General features: G+C 34.7%; 1 protein-coding gene across 6 annotated transcripts in view; it reads left to right on the top strand.

Moving 5' to 3' along the window:
* Nucleotides 1–13,182, top strand: part of KNDC1 (kinase non-catalytic C-lobe domain containing 1) — a 64,242-nt gene that overhangs the window by 32,785 nt on the left and 18,275 nt on the right. For 3 of the 6 annotated variants that reach the window (XR_011098251.1, XR_011098252.1, XM_068688395.1), the window contains exons 8-17: nt 1,837–1,908; nt 2,011–2,072; nt 4,248–4,406; nt 4,742–4,819; nt 5,028–5,121; nt 5,297–5,459; nt 5,547–6,391; nt 6,502–6,646; nt 8,284–8,375; nt 10,617–11,020. Coding sequence is in view for 3 of the 6 variants with exons in the window: in XM_068688395.1 (XP_068544496.1) it covers nt 1,837–1,908; nt 2,011–2,072; nt 4,248–4,406; nt 4,742–4,819; nt 5,028–5,121; nt 5,297–5,459; nt 5,547–6,391; nt 6,502–6,646; nt 8,284–8,375; nt 10,617–11,020 (2,114 nt within the window). In the remaining 3 variants the exon portion in view is untranslated. Of the gene's footprint in view, nt 1–1,836; nt 1,909–2,010; nt 2,073–4,247; nt 4,407–4,741; nt 4,820–5,027; nt 5,122–5,296; nt 5,460–5,546; nt 6,392–6,501; nt 6,647–8,283; nt 8,376–10,616; nt 11,021–13,182 lie in introns of those variants that run through there. The other 3 variants (XR_011098253.1, XM_068688396.1, XM_068688398.1) reach the window with 3 other exon arrangements.

Here is a 13,182-nt window from a genome sequence, read left to right as displayed (position 1 = left end):
ATTTTGTATATTGAAAAAAATAACAGCCAATGTTTCTAACTTTTCCGTTTTAAGTTTTGACTTTGAACTTTACTCCATTTAATGGAAATTATCCTTAAAGAGAGAATTCTGTACACTTTAAGCACTATTTCCTTTAAAAATAAATATTTGATATACTTTGCAGCAGAAAGATTATCTCAGCCTCATAATATATTTCCAATGTTTGTGAAAGCTTCAAATAACTGCACAGTGGCTTAGATTCTAATTGAATGTGTAATCAGCCTCTGCAACCATATTTACATGCACCCAGAATGCATAAGTGTTTAAAACACTAAAAACTGAATTGTGATCAGAGCTTTACATACCCTGTAAAAGTAAACATAATGATACAAGATAGTAATTGTGAGGCACCTTACATAAAATTCCATATTTGATGAATAAAACTGCCCTGAAGTTGAATATTGTTTTCAGATTTAGAATATTTTTGCCAGAGGAATTTCTGTTTGTTCTGAGTGTAATTGTGATGATGCTGTATAAACTGCATGTTAAAATATGTTTTGTCTTAATGCTGGTAAAGTCATGCTTAAGTATACAAAATGTGGAATTAAATGTTTTATTATTATTTACTTAGACAGCCCTTTCCTCTAAATCATTCCTTGAGTGCACTTTTTTCCCATTATCCTAAACAGGAATTATATGGGTAGGGAAATATACTCCAAAGTTAGCCTCTTCGTGTATTTTGAATTCAGTCCTTCTACAAAAGTCTCCATTGAGACTTTATCTCCTCTCCTCTTACCAGAGGATATTCCCTACATGTTGCTTACAAGCGTTTTAGAGGAACCAGGTGTGAATTGTTGTACTGAATTTGGCTGAGATCTAGTTTGCATGAACTGTATTGCAGATTCAGGCCAGAGGCTTTAACTGTTGAGAAGTAATGACAGTGAGCAAGAATCATTCTCTAGGGAGCTGCCTCTGCAGAAATAACTACTAAAAGTTCCAGCTCAGGGAAGTTTTGCTTTTCAAGACAAATAGTTCAGGTCCAGCTTAAATACTGTAGAAGGTAGTAGGCAAGCTTTTATTTACATTAAGCATAATGAACGTTTTAATGGCTTTAGATGTGTTTTTGTACTATAAAAGCAAAGGGATGATTTTTACTTTTCTTTCTTACACCTCTTCAACTCATTATTCAATAACAAATTAATATTCATTTTATTATTAATAAATATTAATTAATAATAACAATTAATATGAGTTAATTTTTAATTATTAATATAAAGTAATAATATACTGTCCTAGTACTCTTTTTTTTTAAAAAAAAAAAAAAAAAAAGCTTATTTGATGATATCCTTAAGGTTGCTTACAGTGGTGGTGGTGGTGGTATTGATAGTTAAGTGTACCAAAACTAAAATCTTAGTTGAGCATTTTTTACATTTCAACTTCATTGTTTCAGTATTTGTTGTTGTTGTTTTTTGTTGTGGAGAAAGGGGTGAATGAAGAAGGAAGAGAGGAGAGTTTAAATGCTTATTATAAGTTTCTTTTATTGGTACCTTGTGAGAAGCCCAGAGTACATCTAGCTGTAGTATTACTTTTTATTATTATTATTTTACTTTTGTTCTAGCATTTTCAATGCTAGATACAAACAGAATAAATTTCCACTATACAAAATGCATCTGCTCTCTGTTGGTTAGTTTCTGCAAACAAATGTTTAGCAGCATTACTGCTAACGCATCTTTTGTCATAGCTTAGGATAATCACTGACATTGCAAATTATTTAAAAAATTATTTGTTTTATTAGTGTTAAATAACAACAAGAACAAATATGTATTATGTCCTGTACTTTGGTGGCTTGTTTTGCAGTGGTCTTATGTTTGGACACTGTACTGATTGACTGCCATGGAAATATCCTCTTTGCTGCTCCAAAAGCTGAAGGTAAACTAATATGTTGAGTGCTCTGCTTTTATTCTATTTGAGGGGGAGAGTAGAATAAAGCAAATATCTTACCTTTTCTTTCTGGTTTCTTTTCTCTTTTAGAATCTTGTGATATGTTTTATTTAGCTCCTGAAATTGAAGAAGAAGATGTAGATACTGAGAAGGTAATGTGGCAGGTTATGTAGGTTGCTGTTCATTTTATCAAAGGATAGTAGTATCCCTCTGCCCCTTAAAGAAGAAAGCAAAACTCTGAAAAGTAAGAGATCAAGATTCAGCAAGAAAGCAAGATTCTGATATTTTTCTCAGATTTTTGTGGCTTTTTATATATTGGTCTACCATAAAACTTAGTTGCTTCTAAAAAATCATTTTGCCTTCCAAAATTATTTGAGTAACTGCCAAAATCTGTTCTTCAATAGTTTTCCATAAGGCTTACTTATTTTCAGTTTGTTAATACTAAGACTTTGAAGTCATGTTTTCATGTTCTGGAGGTCATGCTGAGATCAATATTTTAGACTGTCTAGGCTAAAGCCCAAACTAATCTGCTTTGAAATATTGGAAAATATTGCTAGCAGCATATTTTTATTTTGGGAACGTGAATTATGGCAATGTTTCTTACCCATATAATTCTCCTAGAGCTTTTTGCTAGAGATATAAGCCCTAAGTTGCTCTCAGACCAGAGATGATTAAAATGTTAATAACAAGGTGAGCTTTTGAGAGTTATGGAAATAGATTTTACTGTATCTTTCTATTATATAAGAATAAAAGAGGCTAGCTAATATGTACCTTGTGTCCTGTAAGTCGTTTAACATTAGAAATAGTAATCATGAAAAAAACGCATTAAAAATCTACTAAAGACTTTCTGTAAATTTATCTGTAACTAGAAAATGCTCATATATCTTCTTTAAAGTTTCTCTTTCTTCTTAAACTGCTTTGATCCAGCATGCAGTTTTTTTAATAGCTTCAGAAGCTTAAACTAACCCTCAAATACAATATAGCAGTTTCACCAGATAGTACAAATTAATACTCGGAGTCCTTATGCTTTATTCTTTTTCTTAAGAAAATCTAAAGTAATATTTTGTTCTTGTTTTCTCTGCAACATTATATATAGAATAATCTGACTTCATAATTTGGCTTTTTCCTGTTATTTGTATAACATTTTGGATTTTATGAAAATTTAGTTAGGATTATACATAGGAATAAACACTGTGTAGTGCCAGTCACAGTAACTACGTCAGTAAAGGAAACTTTTTTAAGGATGTGCTGGATTAGATGGCAAGTTTTTCCTAAATAAATAAATTTAGGTTGAAATTGTGATCTTGGAATTCTGAACCTACAGGGAGGAAAATCATTTGATTATGACAGAGCTGCTTTCTCTATTTCAAACATTCTATACCTATTAGTAGCTTTTATTCAACAGCTCAAAAGATTCACAGGCTACTTTCTTTCTTGTGAACTTCCTTGTTACATTGTTGGTGTCATTCACTTGGCTCTAAAGGGTGTTAGAAAACATTTTGTTGGACCACAGTATCACACTTAGGTTTCTGTCAGCTGAGCCTTTTTAATGCCTTTCATAAGCTACATGAAGAAGTACGGTGCTTTCACTTTGTCAAAATTATATTTTTGGAGTGTGCTAACATATGTAAATCAAGCATTAAATAGTCTGACTCTGTCTCTGTCTGAAGACTGTAATTCTTCAAATAAAATAAGAAATCTTGTGAAGACCAGGTACTTTTCAAGGTCCCCCATCATGGCAGTTTCAATTGGTCTAGCTGCAGGTAGCACAATAATTCCTAAAATAAATATACAGTACCCAGTTTTTCTGATAGGTATAATCATCTCTGTAAAATATGACTTGTACTGGCAATCTTGTAATTACTTTGTGCCATTTTCTTTCTGAATTATCATGACCTTTTTAAGTAAATTACTGCTGGCCAGGCTTTATTGTAGAACTCTAAGGCTTGCAGCAATAGGTCTTTATATAAGAAAGGAGCTCTTCAAAATGTTTCTAAACCCCCTTTTTTTCCTGAATAATTTTCATAGATAAAGAATAAGACAAATTTTGTCTGTTGCTCCAATAGTAGAAAATTAGCTACTATTATTGGCCCTGCATGCGTAACAGCTGTTTTTTGAAATATGCTGGGATTTTCATCAGCATCTTCAAAAGCCAAATGTAATCTGTACTTTGGAAGTGCTAGTTTCACAGGGGGTGCCTTTTGGATAATTTGCTGGATTTGGTTTTGAGGAACGGCTATTTTTTGCTTTTTTTTTTCTGTTGTTGTTTGGTTTTGGTTTTTGTTTGTCTGTTTACATCTTACCTCTCTCCTGTGTTACATGATTAGGTCTGCATTTATGGTGTTGCTGCAGTTCTGTGGATGGCAGCAAAATACGGCTTTCCACCTAATCACAAGCTAGCATTGCCAAGAAAATTAAAAAACCTTCTTCTGGATATGGCAAAAAAAAATCCTGAAGAAAGACCTTCTGTAGCTGATGCAATTAAGGTTACTGGATTTAAGCAATTTTATTTGAAATTTAGTTCTGTGTGAAGTCTAATTTTAGTGATTTGAATATCAAAATAGTAATATCTTTTTTCTGTAGTAGCTTGAAACCTAACTGATAACCAGTCACTTTGGATGATGTTTTTAAAGTTACATCCCTAAGGATGTGTTCTTAATGTATATTGACATTATTAATAAAGTACTTGGAATAAGTTTCTAAAACATTCTAACCTTGGATTGCTTTTAACTATTTACCTTGACTTTATCCTTGTCCAAGAATATCTCACATGATGAAAAACTTATTTATTGTCTGAAAACTATGATTTATTTTTTTTTAGACATGCAGTTATTATTTACTTGAACAAGGAGTAAACAGCAAAAATATTTTGGCATTGTTGAATAAATCTGTCTTTAAGGTACGAGTGCCGCCTTTTTTAATTCTCTACGTTTTTTAAATTAGTTCTGTTAAATGTGTTCCAGTCATATTTTTCTCCACTGCAAATATAGTTAGATCTGTTCAGACTGAGGGGGAGGGGGAAGCATTTTCTTGTAGTAATGCGCTGAGTAGAATTTTAAAAAGAAAACACTAATAAATTCAGTTTGGACTTCAATTTTTATTGTTAGGCTGTTGAGGAAGACGTAATCTCTTCTCAGAATCATGGTGCTTTTGAAATTAAAAATGAAAGACTTGAAATGAGTCCTTCAGAGTCAAGCCTAGGTAAGCAGACTCTTATGTATTTCAGGTTTTTTAATTTTCTCTAGAACAGTTCACTGTATGAGATTTTCTCTGTCAAGTGCATAGGTCTTTTTCTGTCTAAATTGGTTATTATTTACATTGCATTTATATTTTACATGTTTTTCATCTTTCATCTAATTGTGTTTTTTGCTTTCAGGATTTGTGCCTATTACCAGTGAAAGTAAACTTATAGCAGTTAAAGGACCAGTACCATGCCAGATTTCCCTAAACAGTGAGAAACCTACATTACCTGCAGCATTCACCTCTCCTGCAACTCACTTTAAGCCTATCATTCTGCAACAAGATGCAAACGTAACAAAGTTAGTATATCCTGAAGCAAAATAAGTTAAAGCTGCACTCTTATACCTACTGGATGTGTCCTGTAAAAATTCTTTTTTCCTTTTCAGAGAGGTTCACATGCCAGCTACTGAGAAATTCAAGAAAGAGATGAGAACAGAAAGACACACGGACCACAACAAATCAGGATATGTAGAAGACTCTAAAAGCTATGGTATCAAGGACAGAGTTGTTGTTGAAACTGCACCTGAAATACCTGAGTGTCATTTACAAGTTCCAGGCCACTCATTCCAAATATCTTCAGAAGAGCAAAAGTCAGGCAGTGTGCTTACTTCTGCAGTTACATTACCACCACCATCTGATTCCTCACATGTTCTACAAGGAAAAAGCATTTTATCTGATGTTCCTTCAAACTCCTTAGCTTGTCCTACATCTCCTAATTCTCTTCATATAAATAACATCATTCTGAAAAATGACTCAGAGAAAAGAGTTTTAACATTTGTACCAGTACACTTAGCTGTGTCTGAGCAAATACCAAATAAGCCTCTTCGTTCAAGAATTGCTTCTGATTGCTATCATAGTTTGCCAGTGCTACTTTCGAGTACTATTGCAAGTTATCAACTGAGCATGCAAACAGAAAACGAGTCCTCCCTGTGCAAAGTGCAAAACTGTGAGACTACTAATACACAGAATGCATTTGACAAAAGTAACCAAGTTGTTCAAACCAACTGCCAAGAAATTGAGTGTGCTATAACTGTAGACAGTATTTTCACTGACCAAGGACAAACACCATGTACCTCACTGGATGAAAGTACTTCTTGTGTCTTTGATGTGGAAGTCCTGTCTCATCAGAACAGAAAAAATGACACTTTGCTACAGAAAGTGGTTTATCTTATACAAGAAGAGTTTGCATTTGATGGCTATCTAGAGAATGGAGTTGAAGTTTTTGATATGGGTATGTACAATTTCTTCTGTATGTTATATCACTGATATGTAAGAATACTATTAGTAATATCTTTTTTCTCCATTTTTCTTATGTTTTATTTTTTATTTAAAAAAAAAAAGGTAACTTCATTTTAACATTAAAGGAAATTAAGTTTGGTGTGTTCTCTGATACAATCTGTGAGAAGTTTTGTGACCTCTACTGGGATGAAAAATTACTGGAGAATCTCTATCAAGTAGTAAATGGAGAAAGAGCTTCACATTTATGGTAACTATTTTTCAGTGTTTTCCTTCTAAAAGTTCAATTTAATGCTCTCTACTTCACAGAAGCAGGAAAGGATATGCAGCTCCTCTTCGGGTATCTTTATTTCTTTCCTGTCAACTGATAATTTCCCAGTCTATCAGATACTTCAAGGCCTTCTCCATAGCAAATAGTGTTTAATGACTTAAAAGAAGATATTTCCTATTAAGTTTGTCTGTAACTCCATCCTAGGATAGCTGAATAATGGAGGTCAAATATTGTTTTCAACCATTGTTGGAGAACTTCAAAGTTGTGATAGAGGCTGTTTAAAGTGAAATAAATTGTCCCTACTGTTCAGTTTAATTATTCTATTTGAGTTCAGTTATTTATGCAGTATTCCAAGCTCTCATTAAGTTAACAATAAATTACCTTGGTACATCTTTTTGTTCTAATCACACTTAAGAACAAATAAATTAATTTAGCTTTACTATAAATATTTTACTTAAACTTAGTTTAATTCAGTACGCCTTCTGGCAATCTTTTGTAGGTAGTCCATTAAGTGAGAAAACACCAGTTTAATTTCTTATTTTTACTACTTCATCTTCAGTGACTTATCTGCCAGAAAAATAATAAAAATAATTCCCGTTTTATTGCAGCATCCAAACGCAGTCTACTTTATCAAAAAACAAACAAACAAACAAAAAAAAAAAAAAACTGAAGGCTATCATAAACAGTAATGTTTATATGTGGAAGTTATGTATGTTTTCTTTGTCATGATCTGGAATTACAAACTGGAAGTTTTGACTGGAAGCTTGATGAATATGGTATAAAAAAGAAATCGATGTTAAAAGATAAATTTTCTTTACAGCAAGTTTCAGGGATACCTGAAAAATACACTACATCCAAATATCAGGTACCAACTTACTGGCTCCTTTTCCATTTGGTTGAGATTTCTAAAAAGCCATAAAAACTGGTGGGAGGGGTTAGGTTCTTAATTCCCAGAGTTGAATGTTATGGCATAAGAAACTTGAGCTGTTGTAAACGAGATATATGAAGAAGTCATCCTCAATAAGAACTGCTATTGAAAAGCAAAGTCTTTGAGAGCAGGAGTGGAAAGGACATAATGTATTATTCACTATAAGAATAGAGGTCTAGCGTTTAGCTCACACTCAAGAACGACCTTTTGAAACTGATATCAGATGTCTTGGAGAAACTGCTTACTTAGTATTCTTCAGACACTGCTAAAGAATATAACTGTTTTTAATAATTACCTTCTTTGACTTAAAATTATCGTTATTTTTATTAGGGATGACTTACAGTCACAGTGTTATCTAGAGGGTGAATCCTGAGTGATAAACCTTTTACAGTAATTTGTGGTATAAGTTATGTGTAGAGTTATGCCTTTTGTCTGTATGTATTCTGATTTTTCTGTTGTAATTTTGCCAATTGCTGTAAAGGAAAATCTCTGCATCTTACTTGGTATGCTTTAATGTCCATTTGAAATTTTTATCTTGTCAAATAACGCCTGAAGCTGAACATGCAAACTTCAGGAGGTGGTTAAACGCAGTAAAGTTCTTCACATATGTGGTGACAAAGGACATTTGTAAAATGTAAATATATAAGGATATTAAATGTTATTTTTCCCAATCCTCATGTATTTTCAGCATAGCTGAAGCAGATGACTCGAAGCGTGGCAATGTATTCCAAGATCTGAAGAAATCTGACAGCTTTTTGGCAAGCAGTGATCAGACAGAGGGTGAGAAGGGAATTTGTGTTTCTAGATCTTTGTGTGTGCTGGGAATCTATCAGTGACTCAGCTTTGGAGAGATTGCCACTTTCAGTAGGTTTTCAGGAAAATATTCAGCTTAGCACTTACAAAAATTATCAGTGAATCTGAGCATTATCAATGCCTTGGAACTGTTGTATTTTATATGAAACTTATGTATGACCAACTGTCATTGGGTAAGGGGATGCCTTTTTAGTTTACTAAAGCAAGATGTGACTTGAAAAAATCCTGAATCCTAACTGCTACGTGTTGTTTTCATGTGTTCATCCAGTAGATGTTTTTACCTCCTTCCTGGTAATTCCTCAATGACTTATTTCCCTGTTCTTCTATTCACTGAAGTAATTTTTTTAAAAGATAGCAAAAGGAACTATGGGTCAACTGATTTGTTTATCAATATATCATGTGATGCAAAATTTTTGCTTTCTGAACACAAAGTTGTGTACAAGACACCATTCCATGGCAGTTGTTGAGCTTATATTAGTGGATTGTTTATTTGAACTACTTCAGAGTGGGCTTTGCATTTTTTCCAGCATACTTTGTAATTGAATATTTACAAAATGTTTCATCTTTCAGTTACTGAATTAGAGTCTGGCCTGAGACTGGTAAATCCCATTTTTATGACAAACATTGTCCTCACTAGGCTTGGTATATTCAAGGACAGGTTGTATTTGATTGTGATTGTATGAGTTGTTGTGTGTTTTTTTTAATAGCATTTCACAGAAATGGAAGAAAAATAGTTGAGAAATTCTTAGAAGGACAAAAACAACAGCATATTTAAAGATCTGCTCTTAGTCTTTGTTTTGCTAAACTGGAATGTCACTACTTTTTATGACAATATCAGAATGGATTTTCATTTTCCTTGTTAACCCTAGCAGCACTTCTGTGTGCTTCTTTTTAAGAAAGATTAGCTCAAACTGAGAGAGGGGGCTGTATGCAGTACTTTATGTGAGGTTCTCAGTGGTTTACAACATTATTAATCTTTTCTGGACATCTTTAGTTTTATACAATATATTGTATTAAATAGCAATACAGCTCAGTTACATATTTAAAGTACAGAGAGAAGTGAAGGTATTATGTGTATATATGCAACTACACATAGTAATAAACCGCAGTGTTAGGAACAATAAGAAGGTAATGTCTGTTGCTGGCAAGGGAATACCATTGAAAAGCTATGCTTCTGGAACCTTAATAGAAACTACTGCACCTTTCTGGGTATCTCAACAGTTTTATTAAAAAAAAAAAAATGCTTTGTGCAGCTGCCACAACTCAGTTGTGCAATTTGTTTCTGTAAATTTACATTATGAAACCTTGCCTATTTCAGGAGTCCCAAATCTCCTTTCCAGCATGTTTCCATTAATTCTTACATAAAGTGCATATTATTCCGTCTATTTTTAAACTGTATTACTTCTCTGTTTTGAGCAAAGTTAGATAATTTACGGAACAGCTTATCCCCCTACTGTCACTTAACTTTTATGGCGTAACTTCAATTTGTAAGTTTGCACTTGGCTGCTGTTATACTCTGTTACAATTTTCCATTTTGGCTCAGAATGAGAGCAAATGTAGAGCCAGACTTTCCCATGGGATATGTGACTTCTTTGCACCAGTAATTCAGGTCCATTTGAGCCCCAAGTCTGGCATATCTAAGCCCTGGAGGATTTCTCAAGTGAAAAGAGAGACTCGTGGCAGGCATAAAAGCACCTGTCAGAATCATACCAACTTTTCTTTGACTGTCACCTCAATCCTTTTCATTTGGTAGTAGCTATTATAACTGCATAGAAGTCCCATCATAGCCCAAATGAATGAGTAGGAAGTTTAACATGTCCCCTTTGGCTGTGTCAAATGCCATCTACGTATAGAATAAAAGCTTCAAGACCTATAGATGAAAAGGACCTCAAGAGCCAAGCTTTTGCTGATGCGTACACAGGTCTGATATTTTTGTTTAGAAGTTTCTGTAGTATGCTTTTATTAAATGCTCGTTCTACGTATGCAGAATGTATTTTCTAATTTTCAGAAACTTACTGACCAAAACTTAATCATTCTGAAATGTCTTTAACACTTTACAACATGCAGTTGACAATAAAACACAGAGCTAAAATAAATATGTAACACTGTTAGAGGGCATAGGTAGTCTCATGACTGTAGTGTTTAAATTTAAAAAGCATGCATCACAGAGTGACCATTATTTCTCCCCCCACCTCTGCACTCCTCTAGGAGAAGGGGAAGCAACCTTTGACATGAAGGATGAGCTTATGATAAATACATCATTAGCTGAGATGAGTTTTGATGGAATGCCTTCAGATAATTTCAAAAAAGAATCAAGGCTGCAGAATACTACCCCTATAGAAAAAGAAGGGCAATGTTTACAAAGCAATGGCTGTCATATTGGTCCAGACTTTGCAGAGGAAAATGTAGAGCCGCAGGAAGAAACCATAATAAAGACAGATGGAAACAACTACCTTGTGCCTCCAAATCTACCTGACTTTCATGGCTGTAGTCCGGGTTGGAGCAGTGCATTTTATGGAGCTGAATGTTTTGATTCAGAAGTTCATAGTTACATGAAAAATCTTGGAAAGCAGAAATCAAGTGAGTCACAAAATATAGATGCTAAAAAAGTGGTGAGTATATTGATTTAAAATCACTAAGATCCCTCTTTACTTGCTGGTTAAAAGTATGATTAAATTTGTCGCATTGTACTGATTTCAACCCCACTTTCTTCTTTTAAATATTGACTCTGTTGTACTGTTTATATAAAAAAGTCTTGGTACAGTAGAATATCTTTAAGATTATATAGCTGAATAATTTTATAATATTGTATTAAATGTTCTTTTGCATAATATTTTATTAAAATACTTTTTAAAGGTTTTGTTACTACAAATTCAACAGAGGATAATTTAAGTTGTCAGCTTCTTCTTGTTCTCAACATTTTTTTTTCTTTTACTACCACAATATCAATAATAAATTTATTGATCTTTCTGTGAAACACGGTGTATTTAAAATAAAAACATGGAATCATAATGCTCCAATTGCACCAAGTGTTAAAACCTGAGCAAAGAAAAGCTTCATAAAATTCGGCTATTTTTTAAAACTCTATCAGTCATGGATGTTACAAGTTTTGACTAGTCTATATATAAAATAGTGAAAGAAATATGAAACTGAGATTAATGGGTTTTCTTTTCTGCTATTGCAGCAGACAGGAGACCATGATTCTTAGCTGTAAGCCAATCAGTTATGAATATGTGAGTGAATTGCAGCTTTACCCAGCTTCTTTCTGCTATCTCTTTGGTGCCTGATTGATCAAACCAACCACTACAAATCAACAGTGAAAATATATGGCATGACTTTAATTTCCATACCAATAGCTGACAAAGACGTCAGTTCATACTTAATTTTGAACAATATAGATGTTGCTGGTGTGGTTGATAGGGGTAGGATTTAGCATTTATGAGTCCTTGTGTATTGTACTTCCAATGTAGCTAACAGCTGTATTTGTACAGCTAAGTGTTTTCAGCTAGTTTTATTTGATAATATGAGTATTTATACATATTATACTTGGAGCACAAGTTATTTAGAAAATAAATGTGGTCATTAATACTTCATAAATGTTAATGGTTAACTCTGTGTGTAAACATCGAATAAGTGCCGTGCAAATGTCAAGCAGAATGATGCACTATCTAAACTAAAATTCTGAGAATTAGACTCAGTGTGAAAATTAACATGGGGAGCTCAAAAAAAACAATTATTTTAATATTTAGTAGATGATTCTCTACTGTAAAATCTAACAGACATGTCTAGCAGCAGAAGGACTACAAAAGCGAAAGAAAGGCTGGTAAGTGATTCATTTGAGCAGGAAGGTGGTTTGAGGTGCTGGAGAAAGTTTCTACCTGCCTTGTAAGGTAGAGCTGTTTGTCTCTAGCCTCTCCTTCCTTGTCTAAATCATCTGTTAACCATTTTTGTTTCAGAAAACAGCTCACATTATCTGTAGTCTAATTCTCATTACCTGGCAAGGACTATATATAAGCCACTTACTGAGGCGATCGGCTCCGGGGCAGACACATTCTGCAGCAGAGTGGGGGATCAGGCAGGCAGGGCTAATTTTTCTGGCATTGAGCCCACTCGAGGGAGCCGCCAGGACCCGGCAGCCCACACGAAGTTAGGTGAACGAGGCGAGAATGAGGCATAGGCGGACCCAGCAGTGAAGGTGGAGCCAACAGCGCCCCCCCTAGTTCATAAGCTGCTGCTAGGGAGCACGAGTGACCAGGAGAGTGATGAACAGAATGGGCAAACTGGGCGTGGCACGTCAGAAGGGTGAGGCGTAGCAGTTAACAGGATGGACAAACAGGGCTTGGCACATCAGAAGGGTGAGGCATGGCAGTTGGCGTGGCAGGTAAAAGGATGGGCAAACTGGGCGTGGCACGGCAGAAGGGTGAGGCACAGCAGATGGTGCGACAGTTAACAGGACAGGCAAACAGGAGGAGCTGGAAGCCATTGTGCGGCAGGCAGGCTACGACTTGGTTGCCATCATGGAAGCATGGTGGGACCACTCTCATGACTGGAATGCTGCAATGTCTGGCTATAGGCTCTTCAGAAAGGACAGGCAGCATGGAAGGGGTGGTGGTGTGGCTCTCTGTATCAGAGAGAGTTTTGATGTCATGGAACTTGAGGCTGGGAATGATAAGGTTGAGTTCCTATGAGTTAGGATCAGCGGGAAGGCCAACAAGACAAGCATCCTGGTGGGGGTCTGTTATAGACCACTGAACCGGGATGAGGAGACTGATGA

This window comes from Anas acuta, chromosome 7, assembly GCF_963932015.1.
Source record: "Anas acuta chromosome 7, bAnaAcu1.1, whole genome shotgun sequence".
NCBI lineage: Eukaryota > Metazoa > Chordata > Aves > Anseriformes > Anatidae > Anas > Anas acuta.
Note: the sequence above shows the minus strand (reverse complement) of the source record. Positions and strands in the feature narration are given on the sequence as shown.